The 20,177-nt window shown below is 41.8% G+C and overlaps 1 protein-coding gene across 1 annotated transcript in view; it reads right to left on the reverse strand.

Annotated features, from left to right (window-relative positions):
* The window catches only part of LOC147124561 (versican core protein-like), a 210,971-nt gene that overhangs the window by 170,662 nt on the left and 20,132 nt on the right, over nucleotides 1-20,177 (reverse strand). The window contains exons 4-6 of the mRNA XM_085989372.1: nucleotides 18,537-18,941; nucleotides 13,976-14,150; nucleotides 883-1,010 (exon numbers count right to left, since the gene is read on the reverse strand). Coding sequence (XP_085845498.1) covers nucleotides 883-1,010; nucleotides 13,976-14,150; nucleotides 18,537-18,941 — 708 coding nt within the window. The remainder of the gene's footprint in view (nucleotides 1-882; nucleotides 1,011-13,975; nucleotides 14,151-18,536; nucleotides 18,942-20,177) is intronic.

Genomic DNA, 20,177 nt, shown 5'->3' on the forward strand with positions numbered 1-20,177 from the left:
AACAGCAGCAGAAGGAAGCTTAATGAATGACTCCGTTTATACAACAGCAAACCCTGATTGTCCAGACCAAGTTCTAAGCAGTTCCCATTTACTTTAACTAGCAGTCATCCACCAAAGCTATCTAACATTTGGACAATATATGTCAGAGAGAACTGCTTTGCTGGTCTCATTTTAAGGAGCTTCGTAAAATGAAACCAGAATGGAAAGCACCAGGAACAATAAAGAATGGGATGAGAATGAGCGAGTAATAGAGCAGAAAGGAGATATAGCAAGGTGAAAACAAAACCACAGGCTCTTTTTCATTAACGAGGTGCATGCTGACGCCCATTCATCCACCATTATCTCCATAAACTGTGGCTCTACAAATTTTCCATCGAGGGAAGGGTGCCTGTTTCAAGAACATAAACATAGCGAGCCACACTCCTATATTTTCATGTGCTAGTAGAATGACACTCTCACCAACGAGGCAAGTGGCCAGAAATTGGTTTCCTGGAATGGACGAGCTGCCTGTGGCGGTATGACAGGTCCCAACAGCTAACCCACATTATTTAGATGAGGCCCGAGGCCCAAAAGGGCAAAGTGTTGTATATTACCCCAGTGGGGATAGTGCTTTACTGTATTAGTGCAGCACTGAGGGAGTGTTGAAGATGTCATCTTTCAACTGAGCAACTAACCCAAGGTCCTGTCTGACTGTTAAGATGGTTGCAAAAATTCCCATGCACTTTTTCCAAAGAACAGGTTTGCCTACAAAACAATGACTGCACTTCAAAAGCAATTCATTGGGCCTGGATGAATTTCTACCCCACTGACCCCTCTTCAAACTTTCCAACAAGAAACCAATGTTATTGATACAAAGGTCCAACCATTACAAATGCTTCTTACCATTTATGTCTCCCACATAACAGTAAACATCATATGTCTCATAGGGGTCTCGTATTCCATATGTTCTGACACCTGGTTGGCCCTTTTTATCTGCATAGCAACCAGGTCTAGGCTTGGTGATTGGGTATCTAAGAAACAAAAAAAAATCACTTTACGATATCAATATGGATTAGTCACAAATAAATTAACAATCTTAAATCAATAGATCATAAATGATGTCAACCATTTTTCCCCCATTTGTTCTCTGAATGTGGGTGACACTGGCAAAACCACATTATTGCTCAACTCTAGTTGCCCTCCAAAGGTCCTTCTTGAATAACAATTGTTTGTAGTCTACTTTAGAAAGCATTCGGAGCTCACCAAATAGTTTGGGAGATCAGGTAGGGGTGTGAGATTCCCTTCCCTAAAGGACATGAGTGAACCAGTTGGGTTTTTACAACAATCCAGCAACTTTTATTGTAATTTCTCTGACACTAGCCCACAAATGATTAGATTAATTCAAATTCACAGGTTGCAATGGTGAGATCTGGACTCCTGATCTCTGGATGGATAATCCACTATGACAACTGCTACGCTGCCATACCAAAATAATACTGAGATAATTAAAAGTCTTACATATTGCCCCAGTAAGGAAGTGTAAAGTACAGTATTATGCAGTGGTAAGCTGTGGGTTTACATCCATAATTGCCCACATAGTGAGTCTGTAATCTTAATGGAGCCACATCACGGAAGACCTCTCCTGGTCCCTCAATACCTCCTCTCTGGTGAAGAAGGCCCAGCAGCGCCTATATTTCCTAAGGAGGCTGAAGGGGTGTAACCTGTCACCCCTGATCCTAACTTTTACCGCTGCACAATAGAGAGCATCCTGACAAACTGTATCACAGTATGGTATGGCAGGTGTAGCTACTATGACCGGAAAGCCCTGCAGCGGGTAGTCAAAACTGCCCAATGCATTACCGACTCCCGACCATAGAGCACATATACCAGAAACGCTGTTTACAGAGGTCACGGTCCATCATCAAAGACCCTACCCACCCCAGCCACAGTCTGTTCGCCCTCCTGCCATCTGGGAGACGCTACAGATGCATTCGCACCCGTACGACCAGATTTAGGAACAGCTTCTTTCCCATGGCTGTCATCCTACTGAACTCCACAAATAAACTCTAAAGCCTGCACATCTGCCAATGCACTTTATTATGGTTATGTTAATGTATTACAAGCCAAAAGTATGTTGAATGTTTAAATGTCTTAATCTAAATGTACACTCTCGGGAGCCGCAAGCCTACATTTCGTTGTACTGCACTTGTGCACTAACAATGACAATAAAAGTTGATTTGATTTTGATTTTAGAGTGAGGCATTGTGGTGATTATTTCCTATGTTTAATAAGAAGTATTGTGATTGGTGAATGGGGTGGTTGTTCTCTGTGTTAGTAAGAAGTATTGTAATTGGTTGTTTGTTTCTACCTTGAGATATATGTTGTAAACTCATTGGTAGTGGATGTCAGGTGATTTGTGGTGGCCATCTTAAATTCAGTTCTTTCCAGTCATGGTTGGAGACTGGTGTTGAAAGATGTGCTACTGGATTTTTAAAGTTAATAAAGCCTCGATTAGAAAGGCAAATCTATTCTTTATTTCAATTTATTAACTTTTTATCAGAATGGAGCGATATCTTCAACCAGAACGATTCAATGCTGACCCTAATTCTGCAGGAGTGGATGATAAATGGAAACATTGGTATTGTACATTTACAAACTTTTTGGGTGTGTTGGAACAAGAGTCTCTGAATAAGCTGAATATGCTGATCAACTACATTGCTCCGGATGTGTAGAAGTATATTTTGGACTGTAAAACTTATGAATTGGCTATTTCTACATTGGAGAAGATTTTTGTTAAACCAAAGAATGAGGTATTTGCACGTTATCTTCTATCTGCCCGTAGGCAGCAGGTGGGAGAATCTTTGGATACTTATTTACAAGCACTTCGGCACCTTAGTGCTAACTGTAATTATAAAGCCGTGACGGCCGAAGAATATAAGGAAGAATCGGTACGGGATGCTTTTATTAATGGACTACTGTCTAGATCAATTCGTCAGCGGTTGTTAGAAAATAAGACTTTGGATCTCAAGAGTGCTTTTGAGCAAGCTTCTACATTGGATACGGCTCAGAGAAGTTCGGATTCTTATGCTCTTTCTAATCGACCTGCGACTGTGGTTTCGGCAGTTCTGGACGAAAAAGAATTAGGTGGACTTAATGGGAGTGGTTTACTAGATTCTGAAACAGTTTCTACTTCGGCGGCTGTTGCCTCTAGGATTCAGAAGTGTTATTTTTGTGGGAACGTCCGGCATCCTCGTTTGAAGTGTCCTGCCCGGGAGGCTGTGTGTAGTAAATGTGGAAAGAGAGGTCATTATGCATGTGTTTGTAGATCATTAGGTTCAATTACCTCCTCTTCTGTGACTATTCAACCTGTAGAGGGGGCATTTATTGCATCAATTTCTGCTGCATTTGCTCATGGCCTAAACAAAGCTATAGTTATGGCCCAAGTTAATGGGTTAGAAGTGAAGGCTCTCATAGATACGGGCAGTACCGAGAGTTTTATAAGTCTTCAGTTTGCAAAGGAAAAGTGTTTGAAAATCTTGCCTGTTACTTATCAGGTGTGTATGGCTCAGACAACCCTTACTTCACAAGTAGCTGGTTGTTGCCTTGTGAAAATGATTCTTCTAGGTAATACGTATACTGATATACGCCTTTCTGTTTTGCCTAATCTTTGTGCGGATATTTTGATTGGTCATGATGTGCTTAAATTACACGAGTCTCTCAGTCTTTCGTTTGGAGGGACTAAGCCACCCTTATCCATTTGTGGATTAACTTCTTTATCCATTTCTCCATTATCACTTTTTTTTCCAATTTGATGCCGGATTGTAAGCCAACTGCTACCAAGTCAAGAAGGTATAGCAGTCAGGATAGAGAATTTATTAATTCTGAAGTCCAACGTCTTTTATTGGAAGGAATCATTGAACCTAGTTGTTCACCTTGGCGGGCTCAGGTAGTTGTCACCACTAACGAGAGACATAAGAAACGAATGGTGATAGACTACTCTCAAACTATTAATAGGTATAATCAATTAGATGCGTACCCTTTGCCTAAGATTGATGAGCTTATCAACAAAGTATCTCAGTATAAGTTTTTTTAGCACTATTGATTTAAAGAGTGCTTATCATCAGATTCCTACTAAGAGGGATCAACCATATACAGCCTTTGAGGCTGGTGGAAAGCTGTATCAGTTTTGCCGAATACCATTTGGTGTTACTAATGGTGTTGCTTGTTTTCAACGGGCAATGGATGCTTTTATAAGTGATAACTCTCTCTCGGACACCTTTTCATATTTAGATGATATCACGGTGTGTGGTAAATCAAGGGTGGAGCATGATTCTAATTTAGAAAGATTCCTTCAAGCTGCGGAAAAAGTTGGTTTAACTTTTAATAAAGAGAAGTGTATCTTTTCGACTACTGAGGTAAATCTACTGGGGTATATTATCTCGGGAAATAAGATTAAACCAGATCCAGAACATTTGCGACCATTGATCGATTTACCTTATCCTACTAATTCTAAGGCTTTGCAACGAGTTGTTGGACTATTTTCTTACTATTCTAATTGGATTGCAAACTTTTCGCAGAAGATCCAGCCCCTTATTCGGGTTACGACATATCCTCTATCATGGGAGGCCAGGACATGTTTTGATAATTTTAAAAAGGATATCTTGGGAGCAGTTGTGCATTCTATTGATGAGCAGGTTCCCTTTGTGATTGAGACGGATGCTTCTGATTTTGCAATTGGGGCTACTCTGAACCAGAATGGAAGACCTGCGGCCTTTTTCTCACGTACCTTGAACAATAGTGAAAAAAGACATTCTTCAATAGAAAAAGAGGCATATGCAATAGTAGAAGCACTGCGTAAATGGAGACATTATTTATCGGGGCGACATTTCACGTTGGTAACCGATCAAAAATCTGTGTCCTTTATGTTTGATGTTAAACATTTTGGAAAGATCAAAAATGATAAAATAATGAGGTGGAGGATTTAGTTGGCATGTTACCATTTTGATATAGTTTATCGTCCGGGGAAGGATAATGTTGCTGCTGATGCACTGTCGAGGGCTTATTGTTCTGTGATTCACGGAGATACGCTTATTAATCTTCACAATGCCTTATGTCATCCTGGGGTTACGAGGATGATACACTTCGTACGCAGTAAGAATTTGCCCTTTTCAGTTGAAGACGTCAAGCGGATGACTTCATCATGTTCTATCTGTGCTCGGTGTAAACCGAATTTCTTTAAGCCTCAACGAGCTCATCTTATAAAGGCTACTTCTCCTTTTGAACGTCTGACCATTGATTTTAAGGGGCCTCTTCCTTCAACGACTCAAAATCAATACATATTTACTGTTGTGGATGAGTTTTCAAGGTTTCCTTTTGCTTTTCCTTGCGCAGATGTATCAGCTGCTACAGTTATCAAATGTCTGACTCAACTTTTTGTCATCTTTGGGATGCCTGCGTATATCCATTCAGATCAGGGAAGTTCTTTTATGTCTTCCCAGTTGAAGGAATATCTTCAGAGTCGGGGAATTTCTACTAGTAGAACTACCCTGTATAACCCCCAGGGTAATGGACAGTGCGAACGATACAATGGGGTGATCTGGAAGGCAGTTATGTTGGCTTTGACATCCCGGAACCTTAAGAATACACAGTGGGAAATGGTACTGCCTGATGCCCTGCATTCCATTAGATCATTGCTTTCAACGGCTACTAATGTGACCCCCCATGAAAGGCTCTTTAATTACCCATGGAGATCTACTATGGGATATTCGGTACCTTCATGGCTTACTATGCAGGGACCTGTGCTGCTTCGATGCCATGTTAGATTGTCAAAGTATGATCCTTTAGTGGAGGAGGTGGAGCTGTTGGAGGCAAATTCCCAATATGCTCATATTCGATTCCAAGATGGGAAAGAAAGTACTGTTTCAATTAAAGATTTGGCTCCTTGTGGTGGCCAGCCCTCTTCTGAGGATACTAATAATAGTCATGATTCAGATAATGTGGATGTTGTTCTAGATACTACGAATATTTCCAATCCTACTGCAGATAATTATACTTCTATTAGTCAGCCTTTGATGGATGTTCATGACCGTCCTAGTTTACTTCCTGATGGGATTTCCAATCCGGAAACCGTTGATAATCGGGATATGGATAGCCTTCCTGCAGAAGATACTTCGGTGTCTCCGGGTGTGGGAGGGCAAGGAATTTCACCAAGGTTAAGAAGGTCGACACGAACAAGATATCCGGTCGACCGATTGAAAATGGACTTTTAAACTGATAGTAATGTTTTAAAATTGTTGAAATATTATATTTGTATTTTAGTTGTAAATAAATTAATTATAAATTGTAAAGGTTGTTTTAGGTTGGAGCATGTTTCAAAAGGAGGGGTGAATGTGGTGATTATTTCCTATGTTTAATAAGAAGTATTGTGATTGGTGAATGGGGTGGTTGTTCTGTGTTAGTAAGAAGTATTGTAATTGGTTGTTTGTTTCTACCTTGAGATATATGTTGTAAACTCATTGGTAGTGGATGTCAGGTGATTTGTGGTGGCCATCTTAAATTCAGTTCTTTCCAGTCATGGTTGGAGACTGGTGTTGAAAGGTGTGCTACTGGATTTTTAAAGTTAATAAAGCCTAGATTAGAAAGGCAAATCTATTCTTTATTTCAGGCATCAAGTGGAAGTTAGGTCTTTTCCGAAGATGGAAGAAAAACTCGCATTTATATAGCGCCTTTCACATCCTCAGGATGTCCCAAAGCATTTTACAGCCAATAAATTAACTTTTGAAATGTAGTCACTGCTGCAATGTAGGGAAGCCTGTATCTTACTGTTAAAAGCGTGCCATTTGATCTTTACCAGTCTCCGAGGCAAACCGTTGAGTGGGAGAATTCAGTGAAAAGAAAGGGAAGTTACCGACCTGCAAACCTAGCCTGAGGTTAGGAAACTATTGTTTTGTGTCTGTCTATTCAAGTCTAGTTATATCTGTAAATGGTCTTATTAATGTCTGCTGAACTGGAGAAAATGAACTTGGCAGTTCAATTTAAAATAATGGTGACCTATTTCATAGCCTGGAACTATTATTATTTCTAGCTCTGTTCTATACGTCACTCAGATTTTAATGCCTTATTTTATGGTCTACTACCTTAATATTGGATTGAGACAGTTATCTATATATCACCATAGGTACTCAAATTATTACTTAAATATCAATTATTGATATATGGTATACAAAGTAATATAGAAATTGGTGGAGTACTGCCAATGAAAGCCATAGTGTTCTAGTATCACGCATGCATCTATCCTGCAGGTCAAATATCAAAGTTAGCTGTAAAACACATTGGGCTGGACCTTGCTGGAAAAATGCGTGGTAAAATGAATTAGTGCCTTATTTCATTTATCATGACCTCAAAGTGCTTTATATCCAATGAATTATCTCAAAGTGCAGTCACTGTTACTATGTAGGCAAAGCAACAGACTTTTGCATGTAACAATGCCCCATAAACAGCAATGTGATGAATGATGAGGTCATTTGTTGGTGCTGTTGTTTGAGGTACGAACTTTGGCCAGAATATTGGAAGAAGCTCCCTGCTCTTCTTTGAATGGTGCAATAGTAAAAGTACCTTTTGATATTCCCGGCTTGGCTGACCCTCTTGCCTCAGAAGGTTCAAGAGCAACTTCACTACTTTGAATATATAATTTTAGGCTGATATATTAGTCTGTTACACTGTAATTTGTTGGAAGCGTGAGATGATAATGGTGCAGTGAGGCCAACGGAGCATCTGAGACCTTGGTGAATGGTGGATCTCGGGATTGAGAAAGAAACAGAGGAATGACCGAGAAGGAGGGTGATGCAGGCCATAATTAATGCACAAATCAGCCAGCAAATTCAGGGTATTAAGAGCTACGCAGCGAGTTGCGAATCTCCAGAACTTGCTGGTTGATCTATGCCATTCCGTTGTTTGCTTCACACAAACAGCATCATGCTTTTAGCCCCCCCCCCCCCCCGCCCCCCGTTATTTTTAAGAACTTGCTGGAATTGTACATTAATTGCCCATTAATCTCACTGTAGAAAGTTACGGCTGAAACTTAACAGTGTAAGTACCTTTTTAACGTGATAATTGTTAATGCAATGCCAGTCAACCTCTCTGGCCCAGAAAGGGAACAATTTAACTGTTTAATCTCATTCTTGCATATTGTAAATTGTTTAGAGGTTTTAAAAATGTCAAATTTTAATTTTTTAAATTTATTTCTTACTTTTCCTTTGTCTCTTTTTTGTTCTTTCTCTCTTAATCCAATCTTTCGTTTCCTTTCTTGATTTCCCTCTCTGTACCGGATCTGACTCTAATTCACCCTCCTTCTCGGTCATTCCTGTTTCTTTCTCAATCCCGAGATCCACCGTTCACCAAGGTCTCAGATGCTCCGTTGCCCTCGCTGCACCGTTATCATCTCACACTTCCAACAAATTATGGTGTAACAGACTAAAATATCAGCCTAAATTATATATTCAAAGTAATGAAGTCGCTCTTGAACCTTCTGAGGCAAGAGGGTCAGCCAAGCCGGGAATATCAAAAGGTACTTTTACTATTGCACCATTCAAAGAAGAGCAGGGAGCTTCTTCCAATATTCTGGCCAAAGTTCGTACCTCAAACAACAGCACCAACAAATGACCTCATCATTCATCGCATTGCTGTTTATGGGGCATTGTTACACGCAAAAGTCTGTTGCTTTGCCTACATAGTTACAGTGACTGCACTTTGAGATAATTCATTGGATATAAAGCACTTTCAGGTCATGATAAATGAAATAAGGCACTAATTCATTTTACCAACTTCTTTTTGATATCGATATGAATATTCCAGTGGCTGCAGTGAACACCTTTTGGTGGGTATTGTGAGCTGCTACTGGATCCACTGGCTTTACTTCGGACTCGCTAAATATGCACAGCCAGTTTCTTTCATCTAACATCACATCATCAATACCATCATAAAATCAATACCATCAAAACTACTGAATGAAGATGCTTGGATTGAAATGCAGAACCACAATTACATCATTACACTGCACACATGTGCAGAAAACAATCTCCATGTTCTCAATCTGCATCTGGTGAGAAAATCTTTCACAACAGCACTCTTCCAAAACCATACTTTATTATCGCACTAATTTAAAAGCTCCTTGAGGTACCCTCTCATCTCAGTGCGAGAATCGGCAGGAATCACGGGCTGAGCGGCTGTATAAAGGCTCCCAAGACCCAGGTAAGGTGTACCAATCTCCAATCTTGGAACTCGGAGGGAAGGAGAGAGGTAAAAAGTAATCCAAGTGTGACGTCACCAGAAAGCGGGTAAGTGATTGGTTGGTAAGTATTTCTCCCTTTTTAAGCTTAAATCTCTTTGGTTTATAGTTTCTAAGGTGTGATATTCACCATCTAGAATCGGGGCAGAGGGTATTTAAGAATAATATTAATAAATTTAATTAATTACATAGAATGGGAGATCAGGTGGTGATGTGTTGCTGCTGCAATATGTGGGAGCTGGTGGACACCATTGATGCTCACAGTGATCACCTTTGCAGTAAGTGTTGGCTGCTCGAGGAATTCCGGCTCCATGTTGAAGAGCTGGAGTCCGTGCTTCAATCAAACAATCAGGGAGGGGGAGAGTTACCTGGACTCTGTATCATGAGGTATTCACACCAATTAGATTAATTAATTCAGATGTAGTCAGTGGCCAGGGTCAGGATGGTGTGACTAGAAGTGAGGCAGGTACGGGGATCCAGGAGGTAGTGTTGGAGGAGCTGCAGCCCTTGCACTTGTCCAACAGGTTCGAGGCTCTTACTCCCTGTGAGGATGGGAACAGGGACTGCGGGGAGGATGAGCAACCTGGCCACAGCACCGTGGAGCGGGGGGCCATTCAAGTGGGGGGAGTTAAAAGAAATGTTGTAGTGGTAGGGGATAGTATCGTTAGGGGGATAGACAGAGTTCTTTGCAGCCGAGAGCGAGAGTCCCGAAGGCTGTGTTGCCTGCCCGGTGCCAGGGTTAAGGACATCTCCTCTGGACTGGAGAGAAACTTGGAGTGGGAGCGGGGAGGATCCAGTTGTCGTGGTCCATGTTGGTACCAACGACATAGATAGGACAAGGAAGGAGGTTCTACTGAAGGAGTTTGAGCAGCTAGGGGCCAAATTAAAAAGCAGAACCACAAGGGTAATAATCTCTGGATTATTACCTGAGCCACGAGCGAATTTGGCTAGGACAAATAAAATTAGAGAGTTAAATGCGTGGCTCAAAGACTGGTGTGGGAGAAATGGGTTTTGCTTCCTGGGACACTGGCACCAGTACTGGGGCAGGAGGGAGCTGTTCCGTTGGGATGGGCTTCACTTGGCCAGTGCTGGGACTAGAGTCCTGGCGGATCATATAACTAGGGCTGTAAACTAACTAGTCGGGGGGAGGTTCCTAGAGAGCAAATAATAAAAATGACAACAGAGAAAGTCATAGACTTAGGTAGCAGTGGGGAAATTAAAAACCAGAGCGTGTCAGGAAGGGGCAGAAGGTATGGAGTAAAAGGTAAAGTAATAAAAAGGGCAAAAGCAGGAACTAAGTGTCACAAAACATCTTTGAAAGTTCTCTATCTGAATGCACGTAGCATTCGTAACAAAATAGACGAGTTAATGGCACAAATAACTACATATGGGTATGATCTTGTGGCCATTACAGAAACATGGCTGCAGGGTGACAATGCCTGGGAATTAAACATACCAGGTTATTTAACGATCAGGAAGGACAGGCAGGAAGGAAGGGGAGGTGGGGTGGCTATGTTAATAAAGGAAGGAATCACTGTAATATAGAGAAATGATATTGGGTCAAAAGATCAGGATAATGAAACAGTTTGGGTGGAAGTAAGGAATAATAAGGGGAAAAAAACACTAGTGGGCGTAGTCTATAGGCCTCCGAACAATGGCAACTCTGTTGGATGGAGTATCAATCAGGAAGTAGTTGAGGCTTGTAATAAGGGAACATCTATAATTATGGGAGATTTTAACTATCATATTAATGGGACAAATCAAATTGGGCAGGGCAGCCTTGAGGAAGAGTTCATTGAGTGTATTAGGGATGGGTTTCTTGAGCAGTATGTAACTGAACCGACCAGGGGGCAAGCAACCTTAGATCTGGTCCTGTGTAACGAGACAGGATTAATTAAAAATGTCCTAGTAAAGGATCCCCTTGGAATGAGTGACCATAACATGGTTGAATTCCATATTCAATTAGAGGGTGAGAAGGTTGGATCTCAAACAAGCGTGCTAAGCTTGAATAAAGGAGACTATGAAGGTATGAGAGCAGAATTGAGTAGAGTGGATTGGGAAAATAGATTAAAGGGTAAGACGATACATGATCAGTGGTGTACATTTAAGGAGTTATTTTACAACTTCCAAAAAATATATATTCCACTAAGAAAAGGGTGTAAAAGAAAAGACAGCCATCCATGGCTAAGAAATTAAGGATAGTATTCGACTAAAAACAAGGGCATATAAGGTAGCCAAATCTAGTGGGAGGATAGAGGATTGGGAAAACTTTAAAAGACAGCAAAAAATAACAAAAAGATTGATTAAGAAAGGGAAGATAGATTATGAAAGTAAATTAGCAAAAAATATAAAAACAGATAGTAAGAGTTTTTATAGTTATATAAAAAGAAAAAGGGTGGCTAAAGTAAATGTTGGTCCCTTAGAGGATGAGACCGGGAAATTAATGGTGGGAAATATGGAGATGGCAAAAACACTGAATGAATATTTTACATCAGTCTTTACAGTAGAAGACACTAAGAATATCCCAACACTGGACAAACAGGGGGCTAAAGGGGGGGGAGGAGCTAAACACGATCAAAATCACTAAGGAAGTGGTACTCGGTAAAATAATGGGACTCAAGGCGGATAAATCACCTGGACCTGATGGCTTACATCCTAGGGTCTTGAGGGAAGTGGCGGTAGGGATTGTGGATGCATTGGTAATAATTTTCCAAAACTCCCTGGACTCGGCAAAGGTCCCGGCAGACTGGAAAACTGCTAATGTAACACCCTTATTTAAAAAGGGCAGTAGACAGAAGGCTGGAAACTATAGACCGGTTAGCCTAACATCTGTGGTAGGTAAAATTTTGGAGTCCATTATTAAGGAGACAGTAACAGGACATTTGGATAATCATCATTTAATAGGACAAAGTCAGCATGGTTTTATGAAGGGGAAGTCATGTGTGACAAATTTGCTGGAGTTCTTTGAGGAAGTAACATATAGGGTGGATAAAGGGGAACCAGTGGACGTAGTGTATTTAGACTTCCAAAAGGCATTTGACAAGGTGCCACACAAAAGATTATTGCTTAAGATAAAAAATCACAGGTTTGGGGGTAATATTCTGGCATGGATAGAGGATTGGCTATCTAACAGAAGGCAGAGAGTTGGGATAAATGGTTCATTCTCAGACTGACAATCAGTAACTAGTGGTGTTCCGCAGGGGTCAGTGCTGGGTCCCCAACTCTTTACAATCTATATTAACGATTTGGAGGAGGGGACCGAGTGTAACATATCAAAGTTTGCAGATGATACTAAGATGGGAGGGAAAGTAGTGAGTGAGGAGGACATAAAAAACCTGCAAGGGGACATAGACAGGCTAAGTAAGTGGGCAGAGATTTGGCAGATGGAATACAATACCGGAAAGTGTGAGGTTATGCACTTTGGCAGGAAAAATCGTAGAGCAGTTATTATCTTAATGGCAAGAAACTGGAAAGTACTGAAGTACAAAGGGATCTGGGGGTCCTGGTGCACGAAACTCAAAAGGTTAGTATGCAGGTGCAGCAAGTGATTAAGGCGGCCAATGGAATGTTGGCTTTCATTGCTAGGGGGATAGAATATAAAAATAGGGAGGTATTGCTTCAGTTGTACAAGGTATTGGTGAGACCGCACCTGGAATACTGCGTACAGTTTTGGTGTCCATACTTAAGAAAGGACATACTTGCTCTCGAGTCAGTACAAAAGGTTCACTCGGTTAATCCCGGGGATGGACATATGAGGAGAGGTTGAGTAGATTGGGACTCTACTCATTGGAGTTCAGAAGAATGAGAGGCGATCTTATTGAAACACAAGATTGTGAAGGGGTTGGATCGGGTGGATGCGGGGAGGATGTTCCCGATGGGTGAAACTAGAACTAGGGGGCATAGTCTTAGAATAAGGGGCTGCTCTTTCAAAACTGAGATGAGGAGGAACTACTTCACTGAGGGTGGTAGGTCCATGGACTATGCTGCCCCAAAAAGCTGTAGAAGCTACATCATTACATAAATTTAAAACAGAAATAGACAGTTTCCTAGAAGTAAAGGGAATTAAGGGTTACGGGGAGCGGGCAGGAATTTGGACATGAGTCTAGGTTCGGATCGGTCATGGCCCTGTGGGTAGCGGAGCAGGCCCAGGGGCCGTGTAGCCTGATCCTGCTCCTATTTCGTGTGTCTAATTCTGTTAGATTCAGGAGATGGTTCTGTAGTAGTGGATTGGCGGTTAGGGTTAGGATCAGATCAGCCATGATCTTATTGAATGGCGGAGCAGGCTCGAGGGGCCGATTGGCCTACTCCTGCTCCTATTTCTTATGTTATGTTAAAGCAGACACTTTCACAGCAGTATTGGCAGAATCGTCAAAGCAGTAACTAACATTGATTTCCATGTACATCCCTTAACTGAGAAATAATTTTGTTTTGAAATGTTCGAGACGTTCCATCACTTTAACATCTATAAATGCCATGTGGGATAAGTTAAACTTTACACACCAATATAAAAGGCAAATGAAATGGCTGCAGCTCAAAACCAACAGATAGTAGACTTAATCAGGATTACAATGGCATGGGACCTACATTTGCATTTATATAGCACCTTTAACATGGTAAAACATTCAAAGGCACTTCAAGCTATATATCTGAACTGTGGTTTTAACAATTTACAACAAACATTTGTTTTGTGTGCAGTGATCAATCGCTTACCTGACGCTTTGATCGGAAAGCCAGCCAGCATCACACTGATCAAACCCATCTTCATACGAGGCTTGAATTTGTTCGGGGGTTGCAATGGTGGCACTGTTATCCAGACATGCTTGTTTGGCCGTCTCAAAGTTCAGTGAATACCTGCTGATTGGTGCCCGATAGTGGAATACAACACCTGTGGGTGGAATGGCACTTCTGAATAAACAGATTTGTTTTCTTCCCTTCTCTTTTGAAGTAGCACAGTTGCCTGCAACCTTCTGTGACCTCATCAAAATGGAGAATTGTCACGGTGAAGCTAGACAGTGAGGAGCCAATTTTCCTCTGCTTTACATTCCATAAATATCATTTTCTTGGGCGCAAATCAGTGGAGACCTGTTATGCCAGATGTCGATAATCAATGCAATTCACATATCCCTAGCTGTGGGGGGAAATGACACAGTAGTGTCAGAATGGCTCCCATGTCATTGGTATTATGGAGGCCCGAACAGTAGAAGGCTCAATTGAAAGTGGGTCTTCGTATTTGTGCTCAGCTAGCTGGAGGCCACCTGGCTGGCATTTTTGGACAGTCGATTAGAAACGTCTTTAACAGGTTAGAGTTGACCAAGATTATTGGTCATAATTCAAAATCAAGTGGCTCAGTCGGTAAATGCTCTGCCCAAATGTGGAGCCGAAGCTGTGGAGAACTGGCCACTATTCAATCCCTGTTGTGTGTTAAGTCAGCTGATTTTAGCCATGTGCTGCAGTACAGGAACTATAATTAGCCTCAATGCTCCTGGACTACGGAGAGGAAAATGCAACTCATCATCCCATGACTCCTGTTGGAAAGTGCAGGCGCGGGAAAAGGGATTGGCTTCATTAGTGTTGCTCACCCATGCTCGAAGAGCCTGCTGACTCTCAATGGCTTACACTTTAGCTGGGCAAGGTAATGGAGAGTGGGCATTTTATGGTGAAACTGTGAGTCAGTGCTTACAGGAAACAAGGAGAGGGATACATAGAACATTTGAGATTAATGTTTGACAGTTACCAGAAATGGAAAAAAGTGTTCCGAAACTGTGGAAACATAGCAATAGTTGATGAATAATTGCGGTAACTGTGTAAAATAACCAGCAGCTACAACAAATTTTAGGACTGCCTGGGTTCTTTCAATCACAGTTGAGCAGTCTTAAAAATCACATAACTGCTGCAGTCACTATGTACATCTCACAATCTACTGTTTAAATGCAATTTAATCCCTAGTAGCACTACATTCCTTTTGAGAGAATGTTTTCCTAGCAGCTCCAGAGATGGCCTCAAATAAATGGGGGCAGGTTTATGTTCTGGGTTGGCCAGTCCCGAGCATCAACCTAGCACAGTTCCGATGTATGTTCATCAGTTCTATTCACTGATCAGAGGATTACAGAAGGTGATTACTAGGATGTCTGTAACCTGTACCAACCCTGCTTTGCAGCATTAGCAAGGACATAAGAGGCAGGACGGTTCTCCGGTGATGTGGAAAATGGGCTGGGAACTTGTTATGCTAGATCACCACCAATATTTGAGCCTGAAGTATTTTTTCACCAGAAGTGACAGCAGACAATAGAAACACCCACCTAATTACATCACATTTACCATCATTATTACCCTGGCAACACTGGAGATTGTGAATACCACAGAATAAGGTGTCCAGTGTTGTTAAGTGAAGCACAACGCTTTGATAAATGTAAATACACGTAGCAGTGAGTGAAATCGATGCAGGCCATTGATACACTCAAAGCAGCCCATTTTATTTTGGTTGGCTGCAGGCATCCAAGTACTACAGCACCAGCCATTAATCCCACCCCCAGTGGCGAGCACGTACTCCACCAGGTGCCCACCTAAAGAAGTTACATGACACTAACCCTGGGAAATTCACGAGAGTCAGTGACAGGGCACTCAGCCAGACAAAAGTTCCACCTGGCCATCCTTTCAGCCCATCTCAGGGGCTGGAAGGTTTCATAAGACAAAGAAGTTTTAAGATAAACAAGCCAAAAGAAATCTTTTTTGGGAGGGGGGGGGTTGGTGTGCGGGGTGGTGGGGGGGGGGGGGGGGTTGGTGTGCGAGGTGGGGGGGTGGTGTGCAGGGGGGGGCAGTTCCCATCTGTACTAGGGAGCCCATCTCAAGGGTGCGAAGATGGCTGTTGTCAGCCTTCGGGTCCTGCAGCAGCAGAACCCCAGGGCAGCTGAAGGAGGATTTCGTTTCAATTTAAGCAAGGGATACTGGAGTATAACAGACGGCAATCTTTTAGGAGTCCTTTTAAATTTTAAATGCTCTCCCACCCACCATACCAACACCGGATGCTCGTAACATGCTTGCTTTTCCTTGCAACTAGTGTTGCTGTAGCAGTGTCGATGAGGAAACTCAGACTTGGAAAGACACGTATGAGACCACATGCTCACATATTTAAGACTTGGTGCCCACCATTATCAGGTGGCAGAGAGGCAATCAGTAGATACTGAAGTCCCACATCTAGTGGAATCATCATCACTGGGGTATGGTGTACAGTCATGTTATGGTCAAGAGGATGGTGATAATGCACTCACGTTATATGGGGATTACGTGAAGCTCACCATGCTACTTGTGAGGAGCTTCTAGTACCTGCTGTTTACCTAGCAATGGCTCAGCTTGTTAGTTCTTAAATCAACGAGTGCCTATCCTCCTTGGAAGTGAGGTAGGCGGGATCTCATTGAGGTGACATGCTTAGCAATGGAAGTTCAGAATAAACTCAACTCTACATAGTAGACCTGATCATCTGATACCCGAACCAAGCAGGTCTGCAGTGCTCCAGGCAGTCAACTTGGCTCACTAATAAAATTTGAAGAGCCTGTCACTGGGGCTGGGATTCTTTTCAGCTCCAGATAACTTTGCAGGCAAAATAGGGTGGCCCTAGTGGGACAAGCACCAGGAAGCTAGTCACTGTTTCAGGCTAAACAGACTGTTTTTAACCTTGGTGTCTTATTTGATCTAGAGGTCAGTTTTTGACCCCAAATCATTTCTCTCACAAAGACTGTCTATTTCAACCTCTAACATTACCCATTTCTACCCCTACCTCAGATCATCTGCCAGTGAAACCCCCATTCAAATCTTCGTTACCTCCAGACTGGATTACTCCAATGCTCGTCTGGTCAGCTTCCTACCCTCCACCTTCCATAAACTTCAGTTCCAAAACTCTATTGACTGCAACCTTTCCAATATCAAGTGCTGCTCGTCAATCACCCCTCTCCTCACTGACCTAAATTGGCTCCCAGTCCCTCAATGCCTCAAATTAAAAATCATCATACCTGTGTTTAAATCCATCGATGGCATTGCCCCATCCTATATCTGTAACCACCACCAGCCGCCTCCTCAACCTCCATCTCTTTGTTCCTCTGGCTTCTTGTGCATCCCCCCCCCCCTTCTTTAGCCCCTCCATTGATGGCTGTGCTTTCAGCTGCCTTTGCCTCACATTCTGAATTTCCTCCCCAAACTCCTCTGCCTCTCCACCTCCCTATCCTCCTTAAAACCCATTTCTTTAACCATGCTTTTGGTCACTTTTCCTAATATCTCCTCCTTTTACTTTAGAAATGCTAATTGTTACTGTAGTGAAAAAGAATCTCTGACTACACCGTATAATTATTATTGTGTAAATACTGGGATGACAACTTGCATTTCCTTCCTTTCTTCCAGTTATGCATTTCCCACAGATTAAAAATGTACTGTAGAGATCAAGACAAACTCAATTTTCTTCTCCTCCCAAACTGAAATATAGCACTTTCCAACTTATGTCTCTCTTATAATCTTTAAAGTTTTGTGCCTTTGCCATCAGCAGAACTAATTTCCAGAGAAACCACACAGTCAAGAGGAGGAAACATTTAACAATGGTAACAGATTAAAGAAAGGAAGGCATGCCTTTATATAGCACCTTCACATCTCAGAAATGTCTCAAAGCACCTCATTTACAATGAAGTTTAGTGACTGCTATTAAGATGTTAAACAAGGCAGCTATTTTCTTGTGCACATCAAGATCTCACAAACATCAAATACTTTTGGTGGTGTTGGATGAGGGAGGACATTGATACCAGGATGCCCCCCCTTTCTTCTTTGATTAGTTTAATGGGAATTAAGCACCATAATAAGCAGACAGAATCTTGGGCTATTGTCTCATCCAAAGAATGGCACCTCCAACAGCATTTGTCAATACTGCACTGTACTGTCAGCCCAGTTTACGTGCTCATACCCTGATTAAATTGATAAGAGATAACATTGTGTCAAATGCTACAATCTTGCGCTCCTAGGTCAGGTATATGTTCCTTTTAATTAAGGCAGAGACCTCTAAATCTAAATCAAATACAATGAAACTTGATCAGCTGTATAGACCAGTTTTCTGTAGTAGTCATTTCAAATCAGTCCTAACAATGAATAAATGTGCCACAGCTAAACCTGTAACATAAGACCTGCTATCAATAAAACCAAGATCTCAGTCCAATAATTGGCCATTAGACAGGTTTCAATATCATTACAACTGATAATCCATTAGCCAAAAATCACTTGGCATTTGGAAACTTACCAGTAACATCTAATGAGACAGTGTCTTGTTCATCTTCAATGCCGATCATTACCTCACAGCGGTAAAGACCAGTATCACTTGCTCGCAGTCGACAAATGGTCAGCGTTGCGTCATTCAGACTCTCAGGATGTTTGGGCACGGACACTCTACCATCATATTCAGCAGCAACTTTTATCACACTATTCTGTGCCACCAGAATTAAGGTTTCTTTCTTGTCTTTTCCATCTTTTTCTTCCTCTATTTTTGTCCACTTGATGCGAGGAAACTCCTGGTAAGAATGGTTGGAGGGTGAAGGTGTGGCCAGCATTGAATAGTGGCAAGGAAGAGACACAAAGCTAGCAAGTGTGCCTTTCACATGAGAGTTCCTCTTAATCTTCATTCTCATCATCTTCTCACTGTCATGTGCTGAGGACAAAGAAAGAAGGAATTATCATCTGTAAATTAGGAACAAGCAGAACCTTTTCCTTGAAACAGAAGCCGGTCACGCTCATTTTCTCCCTCACTCTTTTGGAAAAGTCTATTATTTTGAGGTTTCTGTAATTATTTCCCCCCCAAGTATTTAGAGCTTCTTTAAGTTTTTTAAAGAAACTTTGAAAATACTTTTTAAAAGTATATTTATATGTTTTAATTAGTTTTTAAGTAGCTTTAAAGGCTTTTTGACATTTTCTTTTATGGTTGCAAACAGTGCCTGTTCATCTGCTTTGCGGAGGAAGTATAAGAGGATCAGGAGAAGCACTGCAAGGATGCCAGGCTGGGCCAGCACCATAAATGGTCGCTGGCCACTGTCAACTAGTGCCCATGTCTCCTCTTCTGCAAATCCAGGTGAGCTACTTCATCGGGATTCTCAGGAATGCTTGAGAAAGCTTCCCTTCCCTCATGAAGTAATAAGAGTTATGATAGCTACATGCACAGCTCATAAGGGAGACCTGATCAGATCCGAGCCTACTGCCATTTGAGTCCTACCAACACGGTCGCCTTTGGCAACAATCTTAACTCAAGTTACTTGCTGACTTAATCCTCTCCCCCACAACTTCCAAGGTTACCTTTTGAAGATTATTCTGCTACTCTTTGCAGATCAATCAATCAATCAACTTTTATTGTCATTGTTAGTGCACAAGTGCAGTACAACGAAATGTAGGCTTGCGGCTCCCGAGAGTGTACATTTAGATTAAGACATTTAAACATTCAACATACATTTGGCTTGTAATACATTAACATAAACATAACCCCAACCTTGCCCAAAATCATTCTGCACATTTCCTATCAGTGAAAAAAAATCTCCGATAGCAAATTCAACACCCTTCCTATTGTTTAAGATCACCATTCTTCTTGGCGCTTAGTCTTGTGTGCTCTTTCAATCTTAGCCTCATATTTCCCCTGAAGTGATAGACTGACTGATGATTTGCAGGAGCCTTGAGGAACTGAGGTGGTACTTCCTTATCTTTGTTTGTGGTCCATTTTCCCTTTAAAAAGAATGCGGAAAGAGTGAATGTGGAAAGCCATTATATGGAATACAACCCAGGTTTCAGAAGGTTCTCTTCAATGGGGTTTGATGCACTCACTGCCAAGGCCACCTCATTCCACAGGTTTGGATCAAGCCTTTCGTGGGTCTCCTTCTCTTGGGGCCTAAAAGCTGAGTCT

The sequence above is a fragment of the Somniosus microcephalus genome, chromosome 1 (assembly GCF_052327205.1).
Source record: "Somniosus microcephalus isolate GS21.2 chromosome 1, FLI_Smic_1.0, whole genome shotgun sequence".
NCBI lineage: Eukaryota > Metazoa > Chordata > Chondrichthyes > Squaliformes > Somniosidae > Somniosus > Somniosus microcephalus.